Source organism: Anas platyrhynchos, chromosome 28 (assembly GCF_047663525.1).
Source record: "Anas platyrhynchos isolate ZD024472 breed Pekin duck chromosome 28, IASCAAS_PekinDuck_T2T, whole genome shotgun sequence".
Taxonomy (NCBI): Eukaryota; Metazoa; Chordata; class Aves; order Anseriformes; family Anatidae; genus Anas; species Anas platyrhynchos.
The window spans coordinates 2,067,477-2,093,889 of NC_092614.1; the positions used below are offsets into that span (position 1 = coordinate 2,067,477).

Consider the following 26,413-nt stretch of genomic DNA (forward strand, 5'->3'; position numbering starts at 1 on the left):
CCCAGGGCACATCCTGGGGGGGGGGGGGGGGAAGGGGAAAGGGGGGGGCTGCACCCCCCCACACCAGCCCCCCGGGCTGCGCAGGGGTCTCCCCCTGCCCCAAGGCACCTCTCCAGCCCCGCGCATTGCACCGTGCCCCCCCCCCACCCCGACACAGGCACCGTGTCCCCCCCCCCGCCACACACACCCCAGGACCCCCCCCCGCTTTTCTCCCGTGTCCCCCCCCGCGGCTCCGTGCGCCCCAGCAGCCGTTGCCACCTCGCGGCTGCCGAGCTCCACGGCAGGGAGCCACCGGCAGCCAGGGGGAGGGGGGGGGGGGACACAAAAAAATAGGGTGTGGGGGGGGTCCCAGACACCCCCAGCTGGGTTCCGTGCCCCCCCCCCGCACGCCACGGGGATGGGGGGGGAGATTTGGGGGTGCAGGGAAAGGGGAAGCAAACCTCAGGAGGCAATTGGAAGAGGGGAAAGGGGGGGGGCGCTTGGCACACGGTGGGGAAGGGGGAAGGGCCCCCCCCCGGGGTGGGGGGGGAATTGGGGGGCCCCCCCGCCCTCCCCGGCTGCTCTAGTCCATTTTGGAGAGGTCGGAGTTGGCCTTCAGGAGGTAGAGGCTGTCATCCACCAGGAAGCTGTGGGGAAGGGGGGGGGGACAGGGCTGGGGTGGGGGGGGGCACAGCTCGGCCCCCTCCACCTGCAGGTGCTGGGTTGGGAGGTGGGGGCGCCCCAAAAGCCCCCCCCAGGGTGCTGTGAGACATCGGAGGCTGCTGGGGAGCAGCAGTGGGGTCAGCAGCTCCCCAGTTTTTTTTTGGGGGGGGCACCCAGAACCCCAGGGGGAAAAGAGAGACCCCCGAGCACCTCAATTTGAGGAGGGGGGGCGCTGAGGATCCCATACAGAAGGGAAGGGCCCTGATATTATAGGGGGGGTCCCAGCACCCCAATTTCGGGGGGGGCACTCAGCACCCCAGGGTGAAAAGAGGAGCTCCCAGGCCCCTCAATTTGAGGAGGGGGGGCGCTGAGCATCCCAGATGGGAAGGCCTGGATCTTAATGAGGGGGGGGTCCCAGCACCCCAATTTCGGGGGGCGGGGGGGCACCCACCTGTAGAAGAGGACGTTGAGGGGGACGGTGCTGATGTGCCAGAGGGCGTGGGCGTCCAGCACCCAGAAGAGGGGGGGGAAATCCAGCAGCTCCAGCAGGGCCCCCCCCTGCAGCAGCAGCACCACCAGGGCGCACTTCCAGACGTGGGGCAGGCGCGGGCGGTTCCGGAGGCACCACCACAGCCACCACAGCAGGTTCAGGAGCCCTGGGGGGGGGGACAAAAAAAACTTTAGGGCACCCAGACCCCTTTATGCCCCCCCCCAAAGCCCTGTTTTCTCCCCCCCCCCCCAGCCTCACCGATGGCCACGTTCGCGACCATGTTGTAGCCGTAGTCGAAGCGCACCAGGGTCAGGTAGGAGACGTGGCAGGCGAGGAAGAGGAGGAGGAAGGCTCTGAAGACCCCGATTAAGGCCGGCCGCCGCAGCCCCAAAGTCCTGGGGGGGGGGACACAAGGGACAGGAGGGTTATCGGGTGGTCCCCAGCCCCCCCGGGGGTAGGGGCAGGGGCGCGGGGCTCACCTGACGCAGCAGAGGTACACGGAGTGCAGCACCACGGCCGAGGCGCAGAAATAATCCAGCTTCTGTGGGGTACCGGGATGGAGGGGGGGCTGGGGTGGAGCCCCCCGGGGTGGGGGGGGGACGGGGGGAATGGGATTGGGGTGGGGGGGGGGCACGGGGTTGGGTTTGGGATGGTGGAGTGGGATGGGATGGGGAGAGGGGATTGGGATGGGATGGGGGGAACAGGACTGGGATGGGGACATGGGACTGGGATGGGAGGGACAGGACTGGGATGGGATGGGGGAAATGGGACTGGGATGGGACAGGGGGAACAGGACTGGGATGGGGACATAGGACTGGGATGAGATGGGGACATGGGACTGGGACAGGGACACAGGACTGGGACGGGATGGGGATGCAGGACTGGGATGGGATGGGATGGGATGGGACAGGGGGAACGGGACTGGGATGGGGGCACAGGACTGGGATGGGATGGGGAAAATGGGACTGGGATGGGACAGGGGGAACAGGACTGGGACAGGGTGGGACATGGGACTGGGATGGGATGGGATGGGGGCAGACAACTGGGTTGGGATGGGGATGCAGGAGTGGGACAAGGGACTGGGATGGGACGGGGACACAGGACTGGGACAGGGACAGGGAACTGGGATGGAATGGGGACACGGGACTGGGACAGGATGGGGACATAAGACTGGGACGGGACTGGGAAGACTGGACTGGGATGGGAACAGGACTGGGACAGGGGGACAGGACTGAGACAGGACGGGATGGGGACACGGGACTGGGACACAGAACGGGGATGGGGACACAGGACTGGGACAGGGACGGGAAACGGGACTGGGACAGGACAGAGGGACACCAAACACAGCACTGGGCCTGAGGGGGGGGGGACACAGCTTAACGGGGGGGGGTCTCCACACTCACCTCCGTCACCGCCGTGTCCCTGGTGTGGAAGACGGTGGACCAGAACCAGGCATTGACAGAGACCTGGGGAGGGGGACACCAAAAGAGGGGGGGGTTACAGCTTGTCCCCAACCCCGGGGGGGACATTTTTTATTTTTTTGGGGTGTGGGGGGGCGGCACTCACCCAGGCGAAGGCGACGCAGGTGGGGTACATGGGGGAGGAGGGGGGCACGGCGGCTTTGTAGCGCAGCAGCATGAGGAAGCTGGCCAGCCCGTTGAGCAGCGAGGCCAGGGCGGAGGCCGGCTCCTGGACGAAGAGGAAACGGGAAAAGGGCCACTGGGGGGGGGCACGGGGGGCGTGAGGAGATGGAAAATTAACGGGGAGACCCCCCAGACCCCCCCCATATGGGGCTCACCTTGCCGTGGAATTGGGGCACGCGGCGGCCGCCCTGCAGGTAGAGGCGCACGGTGAGCCACATGCACTCGTACTGGCAGTCGTCGCGGCACGTCCAGCCTGGGGGGGGAGAGATTTTGGGGGGTTTGGGGGGGTATTGGGGGGGTATTAGGGGGTGTGGGGGGTAATTGGGGTGTGGGGAGGGGGTGGAGGGGGGGAAAGGGTTATTGGGGGTATTAGGGGTGTATTAGGGGGTGGAGGGGGGAAAAAGGGGGTTATGGGGGCTATTGGGGGGTTATTGGGGGGGTATTAGGGGGTGGGGGGTAATTGGGGTGTGGAGGGGGGGTTAGGGGGGGTAATTGGGGGTGGGAGGAGGTGGAGGGGGGGAAAAGGGGTTATTGGGGGGTATTGGGGGGGTATTAGGGGGTGGGGAGTAATTGGGGGGGTTAGGGGGGTATTAGGGGGTGGAGGGGGGTTAGGGGGGTAATTGGGGGTGTGGGGGGGGTGGAGGGAGGGGGAAAAGGGGTTATTGGGGGGTATTGGGGGGGTATTAGGGGGTGGGGGGGTAATTGGGGGGGTTAGGGGGGTATTAGGGGGTGGAGGGGGGTTAGGGGGGGTAATTGGGGTGTGGGGGGGTGGAGGGAGGGGGAAAGGGGTTATTGGGGGGGGTTATGGGGGTATTGGGGGGTTATTGGGGGTGTGGGGGGGTAATTGGGGTGTGGGGTGGGGTTAGGGGGGTGTTGGGGAGTGGGAGGGGTAATTGGAGGGGTTATGGGGGGTATGGGGGGTGGGAGGGGTGGAGGGGGGTAAAAGGGGTTATTGGGGGAGTATTGGGGGGGTATTAGGGAGTGGGGGGTAATTGGGGAGTTAGGGGGGTATTGGGGGTATTTGGCCCAGTGCCCCCCCATGGCCCCAGTATGGCACAATGCCTCTCCAGTATGGCCCAGTGCCACTCTGCCTGGCCTGAGCGCATCCCAGTGCCTCCCAGTACAGCCCAGTGCCTTCCAGTATAGGACAAGCTCAGCCCAGTGTCCTCCCAGCCCGGCCCCAGTTCACCCCAGTGCTCCCAGTACAGCCCAGTGCCTCCCAGTATAGGACAAGCTCATCCCAGTGCCCTCCCAGCTTGGCCCCAGTTCACCCCAGTGCTCCCAGTACAGCCCAGTGCCTCCCGGTATATAGGACAAGCTCATCCCAGTGCACTCCCAGCCCGGCCCCAGTCCACCCCAGTGCTCCCAGTTCCCCCCAGCGCCCCCCAGCACTCCCAGCCCCTCCCCCCCCCGCACGGCGATGGGCGTGGCCCCAGAGCACTGGGCGTGGCCTCGCGGCGATGGGCGTTCCCCCCATCCAATCAGTGGGCGTGGCCTCGGGGCGGTGGGCGTGGCTTCACCCCGCGGGCAGCCAATGGGCGGCGGGGGGCGGTACCTGTGAGGCCCATGTAGAGCGGCTGCCGGGCCCGGAAGTGCCGCAGCGCCGCCCCCGAGCAGTTCCGCCTCTCGCAGCGGCCCAGGCACTCTCGGTACAGCGGCTCCCGGTCTCCCTGCGAGCCTCGGGCCGGGCCCGGCGCCGCCGCCGCCCCCAACAGCAGCAGCAGCGCCGCCCGAGCCGCCCCGCCGCCCGCCATCACCGCCCGGCCCGGCCCGGCCCGGCCTCGCCGCTTCCGGCACGCCCCGGAAGTGGGGTTGTTGGCGCGGGGCATGGCGGGATGCGTGCGCCGCGGGGCGTTATGGGAAATGTAGTCCTGAGGTGTACACACAGCGTCACCATGGCAACGAGGCCCTAAGGGGGGGGGCGGCCTCGGGTCTGTCCCCAGGGGTGTCCCCGTGTCCCTAAGGGAGTCCCCATGTCCCCAGGGCTGTCCCCAGGGGTGTCCCCAGCATTGTCCTCGTGTCCCTGGGGCTGTCTCAGTGTCCCCAAGGCAGTCCCCATGTCCCCATGGATGTCCCCCTGTCCCCAGTGGTGTCCCCAGGGGTGTCCCCAGGGCTGTCCCCATGTCCCCTGCCCTCTCCCCTGTCCCCATAGCCCACAGCTGTCCCCTCGCCCCAGGAATGAGCCAGTGCCACGGGCCTGGTGTGTGGGGACAGTCCTGGGGTATGGGGACAGTCCTGGGATATAGGGACAGGGGGACAGCCCTGGGGTATGGGGTCAAGGGGACAGTCCTGGGGTATGGGGTCAGGGGGACGGTCCTGGGGAACAGGGACAGTTCTGGGGGACAGTCCCTGATATGGGATAGGGAGACAGTCCTGGGCTATGGGGACAATGGGACAGCTCTAGGGTACAGGGACAGTACCAGGGTATGGGGTCAGTTACAGGCTATGGGGGGGTATGGGGACAGGGGGACAGTCCTGGGGTACAGGGTCAGTACCGGGGTCAGGCCTTGCCCCGTCCCCAGGCCTGTCCCCCACGCCACACCCGGGCACTGTCCCCCTGTCCCCAGCACCGTCCCCGTGTCCCCGTGCTGGTGGCGGTCACGGTCCCAGCTGGATGGGGCACGGGGAGGGGGCTCCTGGCTGGAGCCAGGGTGGTTCCAGTGCTCCCAGTGCCCGTCCCAGTACTCCCAGTGCCCGGTGGCTCTGGACTGGGGGTGTCCTGGGTCGGTGGTGCCCGGGACAGCAGCCCCAGGGGACAGAACGGACGAGGGTGTCACTGGTGCTGGTGGTGCACGGGGACATCAGGATGAACTGGTGCCCAGTGCTCCCAGTACAGAGCAGCCAAGGACCCCTGGTACCTCCGGTGTTGGGGGTGCACGGGGACAAACTGGTGCTTCATTCTCCCAGTACAGAGTGGCCAAGGACTCCCAGTAGCTCCAGGTCTGGTGCTATACTGGGACAAACCGGTGCCCGGTGCTCCCAGTACAGAACACCCAAGGACTCCCATTAGCTCCAGTTCTGGTGCCGTACTGGGACAAACCAGTTCCCAGTGCTCCCAGTCCGGAACAGCGAAGGACCCCGGCTAACTTTGGTGCTGGTTCTGTACTGGGACAAACTGGTGCCCGGTTCCTGGGGCACACCCGACCCGAACCCATCCGTTCCCTCCGCGCCACCGGGGTTAACGCGCGCGGGGGGGGGGGGGGGCGTCGGGAGCGCGCGGGGGCGTCGGGAGCGCGCCCCCCCCCCCCCCATCTCCAGGAGCGCGCCGCGGGCCCGCGAGGCGGAGCTCGGGAGCGCGGCGGGAGGAGGAGGAGGAGGAGGAGGAGGAGGAGGAGGAGGAGGCGGCGGCGACTCCGGACGGCCCAAAAAAAAAAAAAAAAAAAAAAAAAAAAGAAAGAAAACAACAAAAAAAGAAAAATCCAACCTAAAAACAACAAAAAACCCCAAACCCAAAACTTTTCCCGCAGCGGGGCCATGGGCCGGGGCCGGCGCTGAGCACCATGATCGCCACCGGCGGCCGCTTGCTCCGCACCGGGCTCCTGCTGCTCGCCGCCCTCTGCCCCGCCGCCGCCGCCGAAGGTGGGTCCCGGGCCGCGGGGGGGTGGGGGGGGGGAATTAAGGGGGTGGGGGGGGTCTGCGGGGGGGGCACCGGGCCGTGGGGCGGACCCGGTGGCGCCGGGACTTGGAGAGTTGCGCGCGGAGCGCACGGCACCGGGGGCACCGGGGGCACCGGGGGGGGACACAGGGGGGAAACGGGGGGGTAACGGGGTGGGGGGGGCTCGGTTTGTTCCTTTGGAAGTGACTCCCGGTGCCCCCCAGCCCCCCCCCCCCGCGCTCGTTGCCCCCCTCCCGGTGCCCCCCGCCCCGCGTCTCCATGAGTGCTGGGGGCCGGACTGGGTTGAACTGGGAGGCGCTGGGCTGCGTGGGGCTGCTCGGCCCGGTGCCCCCCCCTGTCCCCCCCCCCCCGTCCCCTAGGGTCCCACCGAGCTGGACGAGCCCCCCCGCGGCCCCCCCGGGGAAGTTTTTGGGGGACCTGTTGCACCCCGAGCAGGGAACGGCCCCGGCCCCGTCCCCACAAACTGGGGTCCTGGGGGGCCGTGGGGACTGGGAGGGGGGGGGGACAAAAGGCCAGAACAAACCCCTGCCACCCGGGGAGCCCCCCCCCAAAAAAAGTCCTGCAGGGAGGTTTTGGGGTGCGGCGGTGCCCCACGGTGCGGGTGGGCGGGCGGGCGCGTCCCCGTCGCTCCCATCCACATTCTCGAGGTGCCGCACCCTGCCCGGCCCGGGGAGCAGCCGGGGGGGGGGGGCTGGAGCCCTGTGGCATGCAGAGAGGGGGGGCTTCGACCAAGCATTGCCCCCCCCCGGTCACCTCCACCCAGACCCTAACCGAGAACCGGGTCCAGCACCGGGGGCGCATTGGGGTGGCAGTGCCAAAAGTGGGTCCCCTGGGACTGGGGGGGCCATGGCACGTCCCCAACGCTGTCCCCCCCATGGCTCTGCCAAAGTGTGGGGGGGGGGGCTCGGTGCTGCACCCCCAGGGCAGTCGGGGGGGGTCATGGGATGGAGCCGGGGGTCCCAGCAGGACCCTGGTCCCCCCCCGCCCGCCCTTCGCCCCGGGGGAACCGGTGGCACCCGGTGGCCTCGCGGCGCAGCAGGTGGAGGGCAGACCTTGAGCTTTGGCCGCCCGCCTGCTCCGGGGACGAATTTCCTTCGGGGTGGGGGCACCTGGCACGGCCCCGCCAGCTCCCCCCCCCCTCCCCGTGGGGCTTTGTGGGGGTCCCCTGTGTCCAGCCCCGTCCCCGTCCCCGTCCCCATCCCCGTGGGGCAGCTCTGTGCCCGGCTGAGGGTGCGGAGCTGAACCCCAAACACGGTGCCCCCCCCCTCCAAAGCTCCAGGCCGTGCCCGGGGAAGTTTCTCAGGTTCGGGGGGGGCCCGGAGCAGGCAGAGGTCAGGAGGTGGCTGCAGCCCTGTCCCCCCCCCCAGGGCCTCGTGGCTCTGCGGGCAGCTGCCGGCACCGGGGGCTGTCACTCAGCCACGGCACGGCCGGCACCCCCCCCCTGCACAGGGCCCTGTGCCCCCCCCGGACCCTTTCTTTGCAGCAAGACCCCCACGAGGTCTGTAGGGCTGACGTTGGCGTCTGTAGGGTCCAATTGTGCCCCCCTTTAGGGCTCTTAGGCTGGAGAGGAGAGCACTGGGGGCGGCACGGGGGGGGGCACCTGCACAGGTGCAAATCAGGAGGGGACCCGGGGGGGCTCAGAAGGGTGCAGGGCACAAGGCGGCGAGACCCCCAGCCCCTAACCCTATTCCCTCGGTGGGGCTGGGGTTTGGATGAAGGTGGGGGGGGGAACGGGGGGGGGCCATCCCGCGTGGCGGCGGCGGGGTGCCGGGGGCCCACGGGCGCGCCGGGGCTGGGCCGTGCCTGCGTCACCCGCTCGCTCCCCAAACACGCCTGACCTGAAAAGGCGGTTCCTAAAGGGCCGTGCCACCCGCCGCCCTGACTCACCGAGTGCCCCCCCCACCAAACGGCCTCCCCCCGGCTGCAGCCAGCCCCGCCGCCCCTCGGAGCCCCCCGCGGTGGGCACGGACCCCGCGTTGGGGCCATCCGGGGCGGCCGGCGGCGCCGCTCAACAATCGCGTCTTGTCTGGGTGCCCCCCCCTCTCCTCGCCGCTCGGCGTGGGCCGAGCATTCCTGCTCTGTGTGCACCCACGGCCCCCCCCCCCTGTGGCCCCCTCCCGCTTTTTGGGGCCCCCTCCCCAAAAGGGGGCGTGCAGGGGACCTGGAGCTGCGGGGTCCCGCTCGCACCCAGCCCTCAACCACCCGGTGCCCACCCGGTGCCCACCCGGTGCCAACCCCCGGTGGGTGCAGCGGGGCCGGGAGCTGTGTGTGTGTACCGGGGGGGGCATTCCCCGTGCCACCCCCCGTCCCCACGCCGCGGAGGCCGTCCAGGAAGCCCATCGGAAGCTGTTGGGAGCAGCTCCGCAGATAATCGGCGGCGGCCGCATCCGCGGCATTTCCTGCGGAGGCCGGCGCTGGCCGGAATCCTCTGGGGGTGGGGGGGGGGGGGAAGAAAGCCGGGCAGGCTGAGATTGAGCTTTCCCCCCCCCCCCATCTCTCTCTGTCCCCGCAGTGTGCACGGGCACCGACATGAAGCTGCTGCGCCCCTCCAGCCCCGAAAGCCACTACGAGACCCTGCGGCACCTCTACCAGGGCTGCCAGGTGGTGCAGGGCAACCTGGAGCTCACCTACCTGGCCCCCGACGCCGACACCGCCTTCCTCCAGGTGTGCGGGGTGATGGTTTTGGCGAGGGGGGGGTTTTGGGGGTCCCGCGGGGCTCTCACCGCCGTGCCCCCCTCGGCAGGACATTAAGGAGGTGCAGGGCTACGTCCTGATCGCCGAGAACCAAGTGAGCGCCGTGGGGCTGCGGAGCCTGCGCATCATCCGCGGGACGCAGCTCTTCCAGGAGCGCTTCGCCCTGGCCGTGCTGGGCAACTCGGGGCTGCAGCAGCTCGGCATGAGGCAGCTCACAGGTCGGGGGGAACGGCTGGGGGGGGAGCTGGGTGGGGGTGGGGGTCCTCAGGGGGGCTGCGGGTCTCTGGTGTGGGGCCAGGGGTCGTCCTGTGGGGCTGTGGGTCCCTGGCATGGGACCGGGAGTCCCCCTGTGGGGCTGTGGGTCCCTGCTGTGGGGCCGGGTGTCCCCCTGTGGGGCTGCAGGGCCCTGGCACAGGGCTGGGTGTCCCCAGGGGACTGCAGGTCCCAGGCATGGGACCAGGGGTCCCCATGGGGCTGTGGGTCCCTGCATGGGGCCAGGTGTCCCCATGGGGGGCTGCGGGTCCCTGTTGTGGGGCCAGGGGTCCCCATAGGGCTGTGGGTCCCTGCATGGTGCTGGGAGTCCCCCTGTGGGGCTGTGGGTCCCTGGCGCAGGGTTGGGTATCTCTGGGGGGCTGCAGGTCCCTGTATGGGGCCAGGTGTCCCCAGGGGACTGCAGGTCCCTGGTGTGGGGCCAGGGGTCCTCCTGTGGGGCTGTGGGTCCCTGGCACAGGGCTGGGTGTCCCCAGGGGGCTGTGGGTCCCTGGTGTGGGGCCAGGGGTCCCCATGGGGCTGCGGGTCCCTGGTGTGGGGCCGGGTGTCCCCATGGGGCTGTGGGTGTCCCTGGTATGGGGCTGGGTGTCCCTGGGGGGCTGCAGGTCCCTCTTATGGGGCCGGGTGTCCCCATGGGGGGGCTGCGGGTCCCTGGCGCAGGTCCGGGTGACCCCATTGGGGTCCATCCCCAGGTGCTGACGGGGGGATCCCCCTCCCCACGCAGAGATCCTGAAGGGGGGGGTGCGCATCGAGGGGAACCCCCAGCTCTGCTTCCAGGAGACCGTCCTCTGGGCCGACATCTTCCACCGGCACAACGAGCTCCGCGCCGAGACCCTCGTGGAGAGCACCCGCAGCCGCAGCTGTGAGCCCCCCCCCCCGGGGATGGGTTTTGGGGAGGGGGCGGCACCGTGGGAGGGTGTAGGACCCCCCCCAAAACCTCCCCCCTGCCCCGCTGCAGGTCCCGGGTGCCACGCGCTGTGCGCCGAGGGGCACTGCTGGGGAGCCGGCCCCCAGGACTGCCAGACGCGTGAGTAAATGGGGGGGGGGCTGTGGTCAGCGCTGCCCCCGCCATGGGATTCCCAAAGCCCCCACCCCTGTGAGACACCCCCTCCCCCCCCAAATCCCTGGACACCTCCCAGCAGGCTCCCACATCCCTGCTCCATTGGCAACCAAATCCCTGCCCCACTGACCCCAAATCCTTGCCCTGGGGACAGGAATTTCACCCCCCCCAAAATCCCCTTGCTGCTAACCCTAACTAGCCCCAAACTCCTGCCCCACTGACCCCAGATCCCTGGGGACCCCCATTCAGCCCCCCAAAATCCCCTTAATGCAGAACCCCACTGACCCCAAATCCCTGCCCTGGGGACTCCCATTCACCCCCCCAAAATCCCCTTGCTGCTAACCCCAACTAGCCCCAAATCCCTGCCCCAGAGACCCCCCAAACCCCTGCCCTGGGGACCCCCATTCAGCCCCCCCAAATCCCCTTAATGCAAAACTCCACTGACCCCAAACCCCTGCCCTGGGGACCCCCATTCACCTCCCAAAATCCCCTTAAGCAGACCCCCACTGGCCCCAAACCCCTGCCCCACTGACCCCCACTTGACAACCAAACACCTGCCCCACTGATCCCAAACCCCAAATCCCTGGGGACCCCCATTCACCCCCCCAAAATCCCCTTAATGCACACCCCCGCTGCCCCCAAATCCCTTCCTTGGGGACCCCCGGCACCCCTTCCCCACACCCCCCTATCCCCGGCAAGCCACCCACCCCCACCTCCTTACCCCAGCGCCCCCCCCCTCTTATCCCAGACCCCTTTTTGGGGGAGGTTGTCCCTGTCCCACCGTGTCCCCCCCCTGTGCCCCCTTAGTGACCAACAGCATCTGCCACGGGTGCCCCCGCTGCAAGGGCACGAAGCCGACGGATTGCTGCCACGAGCAGTGCGCCGCCGGCTGCACCGGCCCCAAGCACTCCGACTGCCTGGTGGGCACGGGAAAAGGAAGGGGGGGGGCAAAAGGGTGAAATGGGGGGGTTCAGGGGCTGATGGACACCCCCCCTCTCAGGCATGCTTGAATTTTAACCGGAGCGGGATCTGCGAGCTGCACTGCCCCCCCCTCGTCATCTACAACTCGGACACCTTCGAGTCGGTGCCGAACCGCGACGGGCGCTACACTTTCGGTGCCAGCTGCGTCAGCCAGTGCCCCTGTGAGTGCTGGGGGGGGCCGAGGAGGCTGGGGGGGGCTCGTTACGTGGCCCTGACCATCGTTATTGTCGTTGTCCCCCCCCCGTTTAGATAATTACCTCGCCACGGAGGTGGGGTCGTGCACCCTGGTGTGCCCCCAGAACAGCCAGGAGGTCACCGTCAACAACGTGCAGAAGTGTGAGAAGTGCAGCAAGCCCTGCCCGGAGGGTGAGCGGCCCTGGGGGGGGGGCTCCCCGACACATTTTTCACGGGGTGGGGGGGCTGCCACATTTTTGGGACACCCCCCCCCCAGGCAGCGCGTGGGGAGCCCCCCAAAGGGCTGGGGGGGCTGCCGGGCCGTGGGAGTCCCTGCGGTGCGCAAGGGGCAGGCGGTGTCTGGAAGGGGGGGGGGGTCTTGATGGACCCCCCCTTGACCGATCGGCCCCCCCTGTGCCCCCCCCCCGCAGTGTGCTACGGGCTGGGGGTGGATTTCCTCAAGGGCGTCCGCGCCGTCAACGCCTCCAACATCCAGCACTTTGCCGGCTGCACCAAGATTTTCGGCAGCCTGGCCTTCCTGCCCGAGACCTTTGCTGGGTGAGCACCCCCACTCCGACCCCATGGGGAGCCACTGGGCCCCCCCCCCGGCCCTGCCAACCTCCCCCATCTCCCCCCCCTCACTGTTTCCCCCCCAGGGACCCCAGCACCAACACGCCCCCCTGGACCCCCAGCTGCTGGCGACCTTTGAGAGCCTGGAGGAGCTGACGGGTGAGCGCACGGGGTTTGGGGAGGGGGTCGGGGCTGGGGAGGACGCATCCCCAGGGGTGTGGGGGTACAAAGGGGGGGGGCAGTGGTGACACTGTGCCCCCCCCCAGGTTACCTGTACATCGCTGCCTGGCCGCCGGGCATGGAGGACCTGGGCGTCTTCCAGAACCTGCGCATCATCCGCGGCCGCGTGCTGCACAAGTGAGCGGGGTCGGGGGCACCTCGGGGTGCTGGTGGTGGGGAGGGGGACGGGGGGGGGGACACGGGACGCCCCCCCTGAAGCCGTGGGCGCTCACCCGGCCGTGTTTCGGTGTTTCGGCAGCGGTGCCTACTCGCTGACACTGCGGGACCTGGCGGTGCGGGCGCTGGGGCTGCGCGCCCTGCAGGAGATCAGCAGCGGGATGGTGCTCGTCCACCACAACCCCCAGCTCTGCTTCCTCCAGAAGGTGCCCTGGGAACGCATCTTCCGCCACCCCCGCCAGCGCCTCTTCCAGACCCACAACAAGTCCCCCGAGCAGTGCGGTGAGGACCCCCCCACCCCCAAAACCCCTCAATGCCATCCCCCTCCCCAAACCCTTCCCGGATCTGCTCGGTGCTCCTGGCACCCAGAGGAGCCGGGCTTGGGGGGGGGGGGGGTTTGGGGGTTGGAAGGGGGGGGTGTTTACGGTGCCCCCCACCCCGCAGAGAGCGAGGGGCTGGTTTGCTTCCACCTCTGCGCCGAGGGGCAGTGCTGGGGGCCTGGCCCCACGCAGTGCGTGGCCTGCGAGCGGTTCCTGCGGGGCCAGGAGTGCGTCGCCTCCTGCAACCTCCTGGATGGGTGAGCACGGGGATGGGCACGGTGGAAGGGGTGAGGGTGGGGGGGGTCCAGGATCCTATTCTGCATTGATCACCCCCCCCCCCTGCTCCTGCATCCTCGCTGCTGTCACCCCGCAGCGCCATCCGGGAGCACACCAACGGCACGCGGTGCCTGCCGTGCCACCCCGAGTGCCAGCCCCAGAACGGCACCGAGACCTGCTTCGGATCGGTGAGGACGGGGACGTGGGGACACGGGGACACCGGGGACACGAGGACAAGCCCGGTGCCGAGGTCCCTGACCCCCCCCTGTGCCCTCCATGCCCCCCAGGAGGCGGATCAGTGCGTGGCTTGCGCCCACTACAAGGACGCGCAGCAGTGCGTGCGGCGCTGCCCCAGCGGGGTGAAGGCGGACGCCTCCTTCGTGCCCATCTGGAAATACCCCGACGAGGACGGCGTTTGCCAGCTCTGCCCCACCAACTGCACCCACTCGTGAGTGCGGGCTGCAGCCGGGCACGGGTTTTTGGGGCTGGGAGGGGGTCTTTTGCTGACCCCTCTCCGCCCCCAGGTGCACCATCCGGGACGAGGACGGCTGCCCCGTGGACCAGAAGCCGAGGTAGCGCCGCGGGTACCCCCAAGCCCTCCGGGTGTTTAGGGGGGGCTCCTCCTGTCCCCGTTTCCCCCCCCCCCACCTTGTCACCTCCTGTCCCGCAGCCAGGTGACGTCCATCATCGCCGGCGTGGTGGGGGCTCTGCTGGTCGTTGTCCTCCTGCTCATCACCGTGGTCTGCGTCAAGCGCCGGCGGCAGCAGGAGAGGAAGCACACCATGCGGCGCCTGCTGCAGGAGACCGAGGTGGGGACACGGGGACATCCCCGGGGGGGGTGCCCATCCATCCTGTGTCCACCCCCCTTCCCAATTTACTCACCTGTTCCCTGAAGCTGGTGGAGCCGCTGACGCCCAGCGGGGCCCTCCCCAACCAAGCCCAGATGCGCATCCTGAAGGAGACGGAGCTGAAGAAGGTGAAGGTTTTGGGCTCGGGCGCTTTCGGCACCGTCTATAAGGTGAGAAGTTTTTTTTTTTTGGGGGGGGGGCACCCCAGGTAGGCTCCCTCCTCCCTGCTCACCCAGCTCCTCTCCAGGGCATCTGGATCCCGGATGGGGAGAGCGTCAAGATCCCGGTGGCCATCAAGGTGTTGCGGGAGAACACCTCCCCCAAGGCCAACAAGGAGATCCTGGACGTGAGTGCGCACGGTGGCGGGGGGGGCACGGGGAGGGGGTCTCAAGAGCCCGGTGGCAGGCTGACGGCCCCCCCCTGCACGCACAGGAAGGCCTACGTGATGGCGGGGGTGGGCAGCCCCTACGTGTCCCGGCTGCTGGGCATCTGCCTGACGTCCACGGTGCAGCTGGTGACGCAGCTGATGCCCTACGGCTGCCTGCTGGACTACGTGCGGGAGAACAAGGACCACATCGGCTCCCAGGACCTCCTCAACTGGTGTGTGCAGATCGCCAAGGTAGGATGGAAATAGAGGAGGGGGTAGGGGGTAAAATGGGGAGGGGGGGGGTCCGGAGGCTGACCCCCACCCCCCCCTGGTGCTGCAGGGGATGAGCTACCTGGAGGAGGTGCGCTTGGTGCACCGCGACCTGGCTGCTCGCAACGTGCTGGTGAAGAGCCCCAACCACGTGAAAATCACCGATTTCGGGCTGGCCCGGCTGCTCGACATCGACGAGACCGAGTACCACGCTGACGGTGGCAAGGTGGGTGGGGGGGGGGGTGTAGGGACGACGGGACGGGGCATGCCCCCCACCCACGGGCCCCTGCTGACCTCTGCGCCCACCCCCACGCAGGTGCCCATCAAGTGGATGGCGCTGGAATCCATCCTGCGCCGCCGCTTCACCCACCAGAGCGACGTCTGGAGCTACGGTGCGTCCCCGAGCCGGCTTTGGGGGGGCTTTTCGGGGGGGCGCAAGGCACCTCTCACCCTGCCCCTACACCCCCAGGTGTCACCGTGTGGGAGCTGATGACATTTGGGGCGAAACCGTACGACGGGATCCCGGCGCGGGAGATCCCCGACCTGCTGGAGAAGGGCGAGAGGTTGCCGCAGCCGCCCATCTGCACCATCGACGTCTACATGATCATGGTGAAATGTACGGGTTTGGGGGGGGGACACGGGGACGGGGGGGGGATGCGGTGGGACCCCCGCCTCGCCCTGACGGCGTTTGGCTTTGCCCCAGGCTGGATGATCGACTCGGAGTGCCGGCCCAAATTCCGCGAGCTGGTGACCGAATTCTCCCGCATGGCGCGGGACCCGCAGCGCTTCGTGGTCATCCAGGTAGGGACCCCCAGGGGGGATCCCCCCCCCAGTCCGTGCCCAGCGACCCTACAAACATTAAACCCCCCCCCTTTACCCCCCCAGAACGACATGATCGGGCTGCCCAGCTCCATGGACAGCACTTTTTACCGGGCTCTGCTGGAGGAGGAGGACATGGACGACCTGGTGGACGCCGAGGAGTACCTGGTGCCCCACCAGGGCTTCTTCAGCGCCGACACCGCCACCGCCTACCGCAGCCGCATCTCCTCCACGCGGGTACCTCGGGGGGGGTTATTTTTTTTGGGGGGGGGGATCCAGAACCCTGGGAAATCGGGGGGTGACCCCCCCCCAAAGCACCTGGCTGACACCGTTGCCGTTTTGCGCCTCCAGAGCACGGCGGAGACCCCAGCGGACGGGGAGGAGGGCGAGGAGCAGGTTTTGGTGGAGGGGCCCGAGGGGCCCGTGCCGGAGGTTTTGGATGGGGAGGGGGGGGCCAAAGGGACCCTACAGAGCCCCCCCGCCACGCGCTACAGCGAGGACCCCACCGGGCTGTCGGGTGACGAGAGCGAGGGCTTGGACCCCGAAGGCTTCCTCCCCCCGGCCCCCTGCAGCACCATGCCAGGTAGGAGGAAGGGGGCAGGATTTTTTGGGGTGTGGGGGGGGGCGAGGACCCCGCTCGGCTCCTCACCCCACCCCTTTTGTCCCCGCAGAGTACGTCAACCAGGCTGGGGAGCGGCTGTCCCCCCCCCGGCACCCCCGCACGCCCCCGTCCCCGCTGGAGAAACCCAAAAACCACGCGGGGAAGAACGGGCTCATCAAGGACCCCAAACATCCCTTCCCCCCCCCGGGACCCTTCGGCCGTGCCGTGGAAAATCCCGAATATCTGACCCCCCCGGGCTGCCGGCCCCCGGTTCCTTCAGCCAAGCCTTCGACAACCCCTACTACTGGAACCAGGACCCCCAAAAAAGCAGCAGCCCCGAGGGGGGGCCCGTCACCACGCCGGCAGCCGAAAATCCCGAATACCTGGGCCTGGCCGAGCGCCCCGAGGATGCGGCCGTGTAGGGCCGGGACCCCAAAAGAGCCCCCCCCCGACCCCCAAATTGTTGGCAGAGCTCGGGGAGGAGGCGACGGAGACGGGGAGAGCCCCAGGACGCTGTGGGACAGCGCGGCGGCAGCGCGGGGGAAGGCGGAGGGGGCACCCCGCTGCCTCCTGGACCCCCCCAAAAAAAAGGGACCCCAAAAACCCCGCTGGATTTGGGGGCTCGGGCTGCGGAGCTCGAGGGCTGAGGATGCCAAGGGACAAGCGGGGCCGGCGCTGGCAGCACCGCGGTGGGACAGTGGGAGCACGGTGCCACCCCGCTCCCCAAAACTCTTCCAAAACCCCAAAACCGCGACCCCATAAACCCCCCCCCCCCTCCCCCCCCCGGTGCAAAGCGGCGCCGGGCACAGCGACTTGCACTGAGAGCAGGCCCCGGGCTCCTGCTGGAAGCCCCCCCCCGGGGCCGTGGATTTGAGAATTGTATTTTGGGTTTTCTACTCTGTTTGTCCCTCTGCTTGCCCCCCCCCCACCCCAAAAACGCCGTCTGTCCGCAGCCGTGACCCCCCCCAGGAGCCAGCAGCGGGGCTGGGGGGGGGGGGGGGAAATCCCAAAGGATGCAGGGGAATGGGGTCACGTTCTCCTCCGTCCTTTATTCAGCACCGGGCTGGGGGGGCGGGGGGGGGTTATACACAGTATAGAATAAATAGGGGGGGGCCACAGGGGGGGGCACCTCGGCTCGACCACCCCATAGCAGAGCACGGAGCCGTGAGGGGGGCAGGAGGCTGGGAATGGGGCGGGGGGGTCGTTAAATGGACCCCCAGGCTGTGGGGATGGAGCCTGGGGGGGGTTCCCATGCCCCCCCCCCTCCCCACCGCCCTCGTGCTTGTTTAATTAGTGACCGAGGGGCTTTAATCATTAACGAGCTCCATGGTGTGAGGCTTCCGGAGCTGCCGTGTCCCCTGCCCGCCCCATGGCGTGGGGGGGGGGCTGCAGAATTGCCCCCACACCCCCAGGGACTGAGGAGGGGGGAGCTCAACCCCCCCCGGGTGCTCCTGGTGGCCCCCCCAGGGTGCTCCTTATGCTCCCACGTCCCCCCCGATGCCCCCCAGGGGGTGTAGGAAGGTAACGAAGGAGGGGGGCAGCGAAGAACGGGGGGGCCGAGGGGATGGGAACCGGCTGGTTAATGCAGGGGGGGGTCAAAAATGCCCCCCCCGGGGGGGCGCGGGGCTACAGGATGACGCAGGGGGGGCGGCTGTTGGTGATCTTCTCCAGGGGCTCCCCATTGCGGGCTCTGCGGATCGCCTCGATCAGCTGTGGAGAGAGAAAAAAAGAGGGGGGGGGGGTGGGTAACGGGGCTGGGGGGGCCTCTCTGCCCCCCCCCCTACAGCCACACAGCCCCGGGGGGGGCACCAGGCCCTCACCCCCGCGGTACTCACGTCCTTCTCGTAGGGGAAGCCTCCGTTCTCCAGCTTGGAGAAGACCAGCTGCCCGTTGATCTCAATCTCAAAGGCACCTAAAAAATGGGGGGGGGGTGAGCCGAGCCCTGAGCTGTGCCCCCCCCTTCATTCTGGGGGGGTTACAGCAGCTCGGAGTGCACCCGGGGGGGGGCAAAGCTGGGGCCCCATGGACCCGGTGAGGGGCTGGGGCAGCCCCTGCCTCCCAAAACACTTGGGGGAACGGGGCACAACCCCCCCCCCCTTAATATTTTAAGGCGTTTTCAGCCATTTTAAACCCTGGTGCCCCCCCCCAAATGTGGCTACGACCCACAGCGACCCCCCCACATCCCCCTCCACCCCCCAGGGCCCCCCCCAAACCCTGTGGGACTCACAGCCACCGCTCCCCGCAGGGACCCCAAGACTCGGGGTGTGGGGGGGGACGTGTTTGATGCCCCCCCCTCGGGACCCCCCCTCACTCACCGGTGCCCCCCAGGCGGGACTCGATGTGGATGTCGGGGTACTCCTCCCTCACGGCGCTCGCCAGCTCCTGGTACGTGGCCTCGAACCCGCACGGCTCGCTGGGGGGGGGGGGGGCAACAACGGGCCCGGTATGGCGGGGGGGGGGCCCAAACACCGCCCCCACCCCAAAAAAAACCTCAAAAAACCCCCAAAACCCCTCTAAACCCCCCCAAACCCTCCCCATACCCCCCCTTTTACCCCTTTCACCCCCTTTTTCCCCCCCCGTTCCCCCTCCCGCCCCCCCCTCACCCCCTCGGCCCCCTCCCGGTTCCCTCCCGGTTCCGCCGCCCCCCCCTCAGAGCCCCCCGGTGCCCCCCCCCCGCTGCCCCCATCCCCCCCCTTTAGGCCCCGTTCCCCCCCCCCCTCCGGTCCCGGCGCTCACCAGTACTCCACCACGATGCAGACCCGCTGCTCGGAACCGGAACCGGAACCGGAACCGGAACCGGAACCGGAGCTGTCCCCGGCCCCGTCCCCGGCCGCCGCCGCCGCCGTCCCGGCCCCGCCGCTCATCGCCACCCTCCCTGCCCGCTGCCGCTTCCGGGTTTGCCCACGTGACGCCGGCACTTCCGGCCGCTCTACGCCGCCGTCTCGTCTGCTCCCCCTGGTGGTTGGAGGACCGCGCCTGCCGCCCCCCCCCCCCCCCCATAGACCCCACGGGGGTACCGGGGGGGGGCGTCCACGCGAGGCCCCCCCCCCCCCAGGTCCCCACCCCCCGTGGGAGCCCTATGGGAGCCTTGAGGTCCCACAGGGTCCCTCAAAACCCCCCCTGTCCCCCCTGAGACCCCCCCACGGGGCCCCCACGCAGCCCACGGGGCCCCCCCGCAGTCACGGCAGCCCCACGGAGCCCACGCAGATCTCGGAACCCCCCCCCCGAGACCTCCCCATCCCCCTCTGGGGGCCCCTATGGAGCCTCCGTGACCTCAGGGGACCCCCCTGGCACCCCATGGAGACCCCCCGAGCCCCCCCCCGGCGACAGAGCCACGGACCCCACGGGGACCCCACGGGGACACGCAGACCCCACGGGGACCCCTCCACCCCACAGGGACCCCCACAGGATGTGGGGCGACCCACTATGCCCATGGGGCCCCCCCCATATGGGGACCCCCGCAGCCCTATAGGGGCTCACGGACCCCACGGGGGGGCCACGCGCGGACCCCACGGGGGGGGGCGCACGGACCCCAAAAGGCCACAGCCACCCCACAGCACGTGGGGCGACCCCCTTTCCCCACGAGGACCCCCCTTTCCCCATGAGGACCCCCATTTCCCCACTGGGACCCCCCATTCCCCACGGAGCCCCCCCCCACGAGGACCCCCCCCAGCTCCACGGGTGCCCACCGACCCCCGGGGGCCACCCCCCCCCCCCCACCGTGACCCCACGGACACCCACGGGGATGCTCAGCGCCCCTTTCCCCCCTGAATCCCCCACGGGACCCCCGCGCATCCCCCTGGGACCCCCTCCTCACTCTCCAGCCCCACAGACGGGGGTCCCACGGGGGTTGGGGACCCCCCCACACCCACCCACCGGTGCCCCCCGGTGCCGTGGGGCACAGCCAGCACCCTGCAGGCCACAGGACACCCGGACCCCATTGGTATTGGGGTCACTCGGGTGCCTTGTAGGAAATTCGCCATCCCCAGTTAGGGGGGGATTTGGGGGGGGCGTGGGGCGCCCCCAAAAAGCCGGGTGGGGGCCGTGGGGCCGCGGCCGCCCCGGTGCCGTGATGTCAGGCCGGGGGCGGGCGCTGGCGCAGGTAGATAAAACCGGGGGAAAAACAGGAATGCCCGGTCCGGCGGGAGGGTGGCGGGACGCGGCAGGCGCTGCAGGTAGGAACGGGATCAGGGTGGGGGTCCCCATGCCCTAAGACCACCGGTTACCGGCCCTGTCCTCCCCCCCGGCCCCGTTTCTCCGTCCTTTCCTTCCCGTCTTCCTCCCAGCTCCTCTTCTTCCTCCTCCGCCGCCAACGCCTCGGAGACGCGGGGATCCCGGTTCCACGGCACCGGGGGTTTTTGGGGTCTCTGCCCGCAGGTTGGGGGCTCTGGGACCCCATCCCCATAGCCTCGGTGGGCCTCGGACCCCATCCCCTATTGGTGGTGGCTTTGGGATCCCATCCCTTAAACCTGGTGGCCCTCAGACCCCATCCCCAAACCCTGGTGGCCCTGGAACCCCTGTCCTATGGTGTTGGTGACCTCAGGACCTGGTCCTATAACCCCAATGGTCCCAGTCCCACCACCCCGCAGCCCTGGTGGCCCTGGGACCCTCTCCCTTCCATCCCGGTGGCCCTGGGATCCCATCCCTTTAACCCTGGTGGCCCTGGCAACCTGTCCCTTAACAGCGGTGACGTTGGGAACCCTGCCCTATAACCCTGGTGGCCCTCACAGCCTGCCCCTTAACCCCGGTGGCCTTGGGATCCCTGCCCCATAGGACAAAGCCTTGGTCCCCCCGGTTTGTCCCAGACCCCAGGGACACCCCGTGTCCCCCCCACTGCTGTCACCTCATCATCGTGGCCATGGGGACCAGGCCACCAGGCAGGGCTGGCATCGAGGTGACCCGTGGTGCCACAGGGCCCTGTGGGGTCCCCAACCATCCCATTACCCCCCAGCCCCTCCATCCTGGCCCTCACACCCCATGCATGGATTGGGGTGGCCGGGACCCCCTCCAGCACCCTCGCTGCGTCCCCATGTCCCCACCTCGGGGAGGTGGCAGGGACCTGGCTGCGTTTTGGGGAGAGGGGATGCAGAGGAGGGTCCCCAGGCAGCGGGGTGGTGACGGGGATGGGGACAGGGATGGGGACAGGGATGGGGACGGGGATGGGGACAGCGGTGTCCCCGTACACCTCAGCGCCTCGGCGCGTTGGCACCCTGCAGGCAGGGGCCCGGTGCCCGCCTGGCCGTGGACTTGGACCCCGCGCCGCCGGGAGGTGTTTACGGGGCCGGGTGAATGATTAACCCAGCCCTGGTGTGGCACGGCGGCGAGAGCACGGCCCCTGTGTCCCCCCCAGCGCCCCCCTTCCCTGTGCCACCGGTTGTGGCCGCGGGCACCGCGCGTGTGTTACGTGTGCCGCGTGCGCGTCCGGCACGGCCGGGCTCAGCTTGCCCCTGCCTGTCCCGGGCAGTGCGTGCCCGGCCGTGCCGAGCTGTGCCGGGCCGTGCCAGGCTGTGCCAAACTGTGCCAAGCCGTGCCAGGCCACGCCAGGCCATGCTGAGCCGTGCCAGGCCATGCCAGGCCGTGCCAAACTATGCCAAACTGTGCCAAACTGTGCCATGCCCATCTGGAGCCCTGGCCGTGTCCCCGCGTCCCCCGAGCGGAGCACCCGGGGCGCGTGGGTGCTGGCACCGGGCACCAGACTGGGGGCGAGGGCGGCTCAGCGCGGCGGGGGGCCGTGCCCCTGGGGGGGGGTTGGGGGCCGTTCCCACGGCGGGCGCCGGCTCCTCGCCCCCGGCCCCGGCGCGGCCGCCCCGGCGCGGATGCCAGCGCGGTGAGGTGGAGCTGGGAGCGGCCGCCTGAACTGGTTTGGCCGGACCCGAGGTGGTGGCGGGGCTGGGCCAAACTGGAGGCTCCACCGGCACGGCACGGCACGGTTTGGCACGGTTTGGCACGGCGTGGCACGGTTCGGCACGCTTGGCACCCCCTCGCTGCGGCCCAGTTCAGCCCAGGCCAATTCATCCAGCTCGGCCGGTCTCGCCCAGCTCAGCCCAGTTTAGCCCAGTTCAGCCCAGTTTGCCCACCACCAGGTGACACCGGGCCACCGTCCCGCATGGGGATGCTGGGGGGGATTCTCGGGTGTCTCGTATGGGGTTGTGCTCCCCACAGGGCCGCGTCCCCTGCTCACGGTGCCAACGCCATCGGGGTGCGGACGGAGGCACCGGGGGCTCGCAGACCCCCTGTGGGGGTGGGCAGGGTCCCCCCGGGGGGGGGGCAGGCAGGGCAGCGCTGTGTCACCCCCATGCTGAACTCACGGCGCTCATCACCAAGTGGGGGGGTGGGGGTGCCAGGGTGGGCATCCCCCTGGCAGCACCGGCTGCAGCCCCCACTCTCTGCCCCCCAGATGATGCCATGGACGGGGGGGCCCAGCAGAGCGGCCTCCGGGAGCCCCCCGGGGCGGGCGGCACGGAGCAGGAGGGGGACGCGGGCGAGGGGCCGCCCGCCACCGACCTCAGGCGCTCGCAGCCCCTCTTCATCCAGGGCAGCAGGTGGGTGCAGGAGGGGGGGGGGGGGGCTCAGCCCCATGGCATGGGGCAGGTGGGGGGGCACGGGCGGGGGGGGCTCAGCCCGTTTCTACCCCACAGCCGGCCGCCGGCGGAGGAGGAGCCGCGCGCCTCGTCGCTGCCCTGCATCCCCAACCCCTTCCCCGAGCTCTGCAGCCCCTCCAACTCGCCCATCCTCAGCAGCCTCCCCCAGGGACCCCCTCGCGAAGGCACCTGCCACGTGAGTGCCGGGGGGCAGCAGTGGGGTCTTGGGGGTGGGAGGGGGTTCCCGGTGGGGTAAAGGGGTCCTGACGGCCCCCCCATCCCCTCGCACAGTTGGTGAAGGTGTTCAGCGAGGACGGCTCGTGCCGCTCGCTGGAGGTGTCGGCGGGCACCACGGCGCGGCAGCTCTGCGAGATGCTGGTGCAGAGGACGCACGCGCTGCACGACCACAGCTGGGCCCTGGTGGAGCTGCACCAGCACCTGGCCCTGGGTGAGTGCGTGGCACGGCTCGGCACAGCTCGGCACGGCACGGGGTTGGCCCCCGCTGTTTGCTGAACCCCCCCCCCCGACCCCGCAGAGCGCTGCCTGGAGGACCACGAGTCGGTGGTGGAGGTGCAGAGCGCGTGGCCCCTCGGCGCCGACAGCCGCTTCGTCTTCCGCAAGAACTTCGCCAAGTACGAGCTCTTCAAGAGCAACGCGGTACGTGGAGGGGGGGGGGACCTGGATGCCCCATGTGGGGAGCCGCAGAGCCCCCCCCTGACCCCCCGCTCGTCCTCCCCAGCAGTCGCTCTTCCCCGAGGTGATGGTGTCCAGCTGCCTGGAGGCGAACAAGAGCATGGCGCACTCGGAGCTCATCCAGGTATGGGGACACCGTGCCAGGATGCGTTGTGGGGACCCAAATGTGCCATGGGGACAAAATTGTGCCATGGGGACACAACCATGCTTTGGGGACCCAACCGTGCCATGGGGACACAACTGTGTCGTTGGGACCTAACTGTGCCATGGGGACCTGATTGTGCCATGGGGACAAAACTGTGCCATGGGGACCCAACCGTGCCTTGGAGACCCAACTGTATCATTGGGACCTAACCGTGCCATGGGGACCCAACCATGCCGTGGGGACCCAACTGTGCCATGGGGACAAAATTGTGCCATGGGGACCCAACAGTGCCATGGGGACCCAACCACGCCGTGGGGACCCAACCATGCCTTGGGGACAAAACTGTGCCATGGGGACACAACCATGCCATGGGGACTCGACTGTGCCATGGGGACACAAACGTGCCATGGGGACCCGATCGTGCCATGGGGTCCCCACCATGCCCGGCCACCCCTCAGCCCTGGCCTCCCCCCAGAACTTCCTGAACTCCGGGAGCTGCCCCGAGGTCCAGGGCTTCCTGCAGCTGCGTGAGGCCGGCCGCAAGGTCTGGAAGCGTTTCTACTTCTCCCTGCGTCGCTCGGGGCTCTACTACTCCACCAAGGGCACGTCCAAGGTGAGGGGTGGGTCAGGGTGCCCTGACCTTGGGGGTGGCATAGGGGGGCCGGCCCCTGACGCCCCCTCCCCGGCCCCAGGACCCCCGGCACCTGCAGTACTTCGCCGACCTCACCGAGTCCAACATCTACTACGTGACGCAGGGCAAGAAGCACTACGGGACGCCCACCGAGTTCGGCTTCTGCATCAAGGTGCGGCCTCTCTGGGCGCCCCAGCCAGCTCTGCCAAAGGGTCTCTGCCCCCCAAGGGGTGACAGGGACACGGGGAGGGGTCGGGGGGGCTGCCCTGTGATGGTTCTGTCCTCTCCCCGCAGCCCTACAAGGTGCGCAGCGGCACCAAGGGCCTGAAGCTGCTGTGCAGCGAGGACGAGCAGAGCCGGACCTGCTGGATGGCGGCTTTCCGCCTCTTCAAGGTGAGCCCCGGCCCCCCCAAGAGGGTACTTGGGGTCCCTGTAGCGGGGGTTTGGAGTGTAATGGGGTCCGGGGGGTGCTGAGGGGTGCTGGAGAGTACTGGGGGGTACTGGGGGATGCTGGAGGATGCTGATACCCCCATGATGAGGGGCTGCCAGTGGGATGCCCCCCCTCTGATCCAGCACAGACACAGAGGGGTGCCCCCATTCCTGTTTTTTTGGGGGTGGGGGTCACTCTCCCCCTGTCCCACGGGACCCCCCACTCACGGTGCCGCCCCCCCAGTACGGCATGCAGCTCTACCGTAACTACCAGCAAGCTCAGGCCCGGCTGAGCCAACCCCCCTGGATCGGCCCCACGGCCCTGGTGAGTGCCCCCCCGGCCCCCAGCACAGCCCCTGTGCCGTGGGGGGCTCCCCCCGGCCCCCCAGCTGCCACCAGCCCGCTCTCGCCGTCCCCGCAGCGGAGCGTGTCGGACAACGCGCTGGTGGCCATGGACTTCTCGGGGTGCACGGGGCGGGTGATCGAGAACCCCAGCGAGGTGCTGACGGCGGCGCTGGAGGAGGCACAGGCCTGGAGGGTGAGTGGGGGCGCTGGGGGGAGCGGGGAACCCCCCCCACCCACCCACTCACACCCGCTTTTTGCTTCGCACGGCCAGAAGAAGACGACGCACCGCTACAGCCTGCCGGCTGCCTGCCAGACCTCCCCGCTCAGCGCCGGTGAGCAGAGCCCACCACGGGCCTCAGAATGGGGTTGGGGGGCACGGAACCCCCCCGCCGGGGGTCCCTGCCTTACGGGGGGGTCCCACCTGATGCCCCTCTCCCGTCCCCGCAGCCATCCACCGCACCCAGCCCTGGTTCCACGGGCGCATCTCGCGGGAGGACACCCAGCAGCTCATCGGCCGCCAGGGGCTGGTGGATGGGTACGGACCGGGGGGGCTCTGGGGGTTTTGGGGGGGTACGGGACCCCTGGGGCACATGCAGCCCCCGAGGGTTATAGGGTCCCAAAGCTCGTATAGGGCTCGGAGGGGAGTTAGGGGGTCTGGGAGCATGGGGGGTGGGGGGATAGAGCCCCAGAAGGTGTTGGGGGGGGGGATTGGGGACCCTGGGGGTGTCACCGGGAGTCCCGGGGCTGTGGGGTGACACCGCTCCGGGGCTCGCAGCGTGTTCCTGGTGCGGGAGAGCCAGCGCAACCCCAAGGGCTTCGTCCTGTCCCTGTGCCACCTGCAGAAAGTCAAGCACTATCTCATCCTGCCGGTGAGTGCCGCGGCTGGAGCGGGGGGTGGTTTGGGGAGGGTTTTTTTTTGGGGGGGGGGGGACACTGACCAGGCCTGAGCTGCACCTGCCCGGCAGAGCGAGGAGGAGGGACGGCTCTACTTCACCATGGACGATGGGCAGACCCGCTTCGCCGACCTCATCCAGCTCGTGGAGTTCCACCAGATCAACCGCGGCATCCTGCCCTGCAAGCTGCGGCACTACTGCACCTGCGTGGCGCTCTGAGCCCGGCACCGCCGGCACGCCTCGGCACGGCACGGCTCGGCACCCCATGGCACTGCTGGTGGTTCGGCGTAGCTGGCACGGCACAGCCGGCACACGAGGGCACAGCTCAGAGCAGTGAGCTCAGGGGTGAGGGGGCTCCCCCAGCGCCCCCCGCACCCCGGTGCCCCCACACTCATGCACTTTCTCCCCCCTCCCGGTGCCGGGCCCCTCCGTCCCCACGGGACCCCTGGCTGCAGACCCCTCACCCCGAGGCTCAGCGGGTTCAGGGGTCTGCAGCCCTTCCCCCCACCCCACAGGAGCAGGGTTTGGGAGCGGGGGGGGGGGTCCCCACCATGTCCCCCACCATGTCCCCACAAGGCCAGTTGAACTGTGATGTGTTTTATACCAGTGAGAATAAAGGTTATTTTTTCAGAGCTGCCGTTTCTCCCTCTCCCAGGTCA

General features: G+C 69.3%; 4 protein-coding genes across 7 annotated transcripts; 2 read left to right on the forward strand and 2 right to left on the reverse strand.

Annotated features, from left to right (window-relative positions):
- Positions 1-180: 180 nt before the first annotated feature.
- Positions 181-4,619, reverse strand: PGAP3 (post-GPI attachment to proteins phospholipase 3). Of its 2 annotated transcripts, none has more exons than XM_072028693.1 (8): positions 4,331-4,619; positions 2,931-3,028; positions 2,699-2,821; positions 2,536-2,598; positions 1,612-1,673; positions 1,391-1,527; positions 1,094-1,298; positions 181-626 (listed from the first exon to the last, which is right to left on the reverse strand). In XM_072028693.1, exons 1-8 carry the CDS (start codon positions 4,602-4,604, stop codon positions 563-565), a joined length of 1,026 nt encoding a protein of 341 aa, XP_071884794.1. In that variant the 5' UTR covers positions 4,605-4,619; the 3' UTR covers positions 181-562. The 2 variants fall into 2 exon arrangements, with proteins under 2 accessions (XP_071884794.1, XP_071884793.1); XM_072028692.1 differs by having other exon boundaries at positions 197-626; positions 2,699-2,851.
- A 1,488-nt stretch (positions 4,620-6,107) lies between these two features.
- On the forward strand, positions 6,108-16,933 carry ERBB2 (erb-b2 receptor tyrosine kinase 2). Its single transcript, XM_072028690.1, is given in 27 exon segments — positions 6,108-6,354; positions 8,904-9,055; positions 9,135-9,303; positions 10,080-10,217; positions 10,314-10,382; positions 11,223-11,335; positions 11,416-11,557; positions 11,646-11,762; positions 12,002-12,128; positions 12,227-12,243; positions 12,246-12,299; positions 12,407-12,497; positions 12,619-12,818; positions 12,981-13,113; positions 13,230-13,320; positions 13,420-13,580; positions 13,657-13,704; positions 13,803-13,941; positions 14,028-14,150; positions 14,228-14,599; positions 14,688-14,843; positions 14,934-15,009; positions 15,087-15,233; positions 15,321-15,418; positions 15,503-15,673; positions 15,788-16,019; positions 16,108-16,933. Coding segments are annotated over 27 exon segments (4,107 nt in total). The 5' UTR covers positions 6,108-6,275; the 3' UTR covers positions 16,800-16,933.
- A 133-nt stretch (positions 16,934-17,066) lies between these two features.
- On the reverse strand, positions 17,067-18,944 carry MIEN1 (migration and invasion enhancer 1). Its single transcript, XM_038168840.2, has 4 exons — positions 18,774-18,944; positions 18,353-18,450; positions 17,873-17,949; positions 17,067-17,747 (listed from the first exon to the last, which is right to left on the reverse strand). The coding sequence occupies exons 1-4, from the start codon at positions 18,899-18,901 to the stop codon at positions 17,664-17,666; spliced, it is 387 nt and encodes a 128-aa protein (XP_038024768.2). The 5' UTR covers positions 18,902-18,944; the 3' UTR covers positions 17,067-17,663.
- An 889-nt stretch (positions 18,945-19,833) lies between these two features.
- GRB7 (growth factor receptor bound protein 7) lies at positions 19,834-26,386 on the forward strand. 3 transcript variants are annotated; one of them, XM_072028691.1, is made up of 15 exons: positions 19,834-20,212; positions 22,435-22,579; positions 22,676-22,814; positions 22,910-23,066; positions 23,154-23,275; positions 23,358-23,435; positions 23,932-24,069; positions 24,212-24,259; positions 24,382-24,480; positions 24,761-24,841; positions 24,938-25,054; positions 25,133-25,193; positions 25,309-25,396; positions 25,637-25,730; positions 25,827-26,386. In XM_072028691.1, the coding sequence occupies exons 1-15, from the start codon at positions 20,110-20,112 to the stop codon at positions 25,971-25,973; spliced, it is 1,617 nt and encodes a 538-aa protein (XP_071884792.1). In that variant the 5' UTR covers positions 19,834-20,109; the 3' UTR covers positions 25,974-26,386. The 3 variants fall into 3 exon arrangements, with proteins under 3 accessions (XP_071884792.1, XP_027301538.2, XP_027301539.2); XM_027445737.3 differs by having other exon boundaries at positions 19,841-20,212; positions 24,149-24,259; XM_027445738.3 differs by having other exon boundaries at positions 19,842-20,212; positions 23,361-23,435; positions 24,149-24,259.
- Positions 26,387-26,413: the final 27 nt, after the last annotated feature.

Bases quoted from the DNA above. Each gene is read 5' to 3' on its own strand.
- PGAP3 (XM_072028692.1), bottom strand. From the start codon at position 4,604: ATGCCCCGCGCCAACAACCCCACTTCCGGGGCGTGCCGGAAGCGGCGA. The intron at 3,029-4,330 runs GTACCGCCCCCC...CTCCCCCCCCAG, and splicing joins GCTCTACATGGGCCTCACAG to GCTGGACGTGCCGCGACGAC. The intron at 1,674-2,535 runs GTGAGTGTGGAG...GGTACCCCACAG, and splicing joins GGGACACGGCGGTGACGGAG to AAGCTGGATTATTTCTGCGC.
- MIEN1 (XM_038168840.2), bottom strand. From the start codon at position 18,901: ATGAGCGGCGGGGCCGGGACGGCGGCGGCGGCGGCCGGGGACGGGGCC. The intron at 18,451-18,773 runs GTGAGCGCCGGG...CCCCCCCCCCAG, and splicing joins TGCATCGTGGTGGAGTACTG to CGAGCCGTGCGGGTTCGAGG. The intron at 17,748-17,872 runs GTGAGTACCGCG...CTCTCTCCACAG, and splicing joins GCTTCCCCTACGAGAAGGAC to CTGATCGAGGCGATCCGCAG.
- GRB7 (XM_027445737.3), top strand. From the start codon at position 20,110: ATGTCAGGCCGGGGGCGGGCGCTGGCGCAGGTAGATAAAACCGGGGGA. The intron at 24,842-24,937 runs GTGAGTGCCCCC...CCGTCCCCGCAG, and splicing joins GGATCGGCCCCACGGCCCTG to CGGAGCGTGTCGGACAACGC. The intron at 25,194-25,308 runs GTGAGCAGAGCC...CCGTCCCCGCAG, and splicing joins GACCTCCCCGCTCAGCGCCG to CCATCCACCGCACCCAGCCC.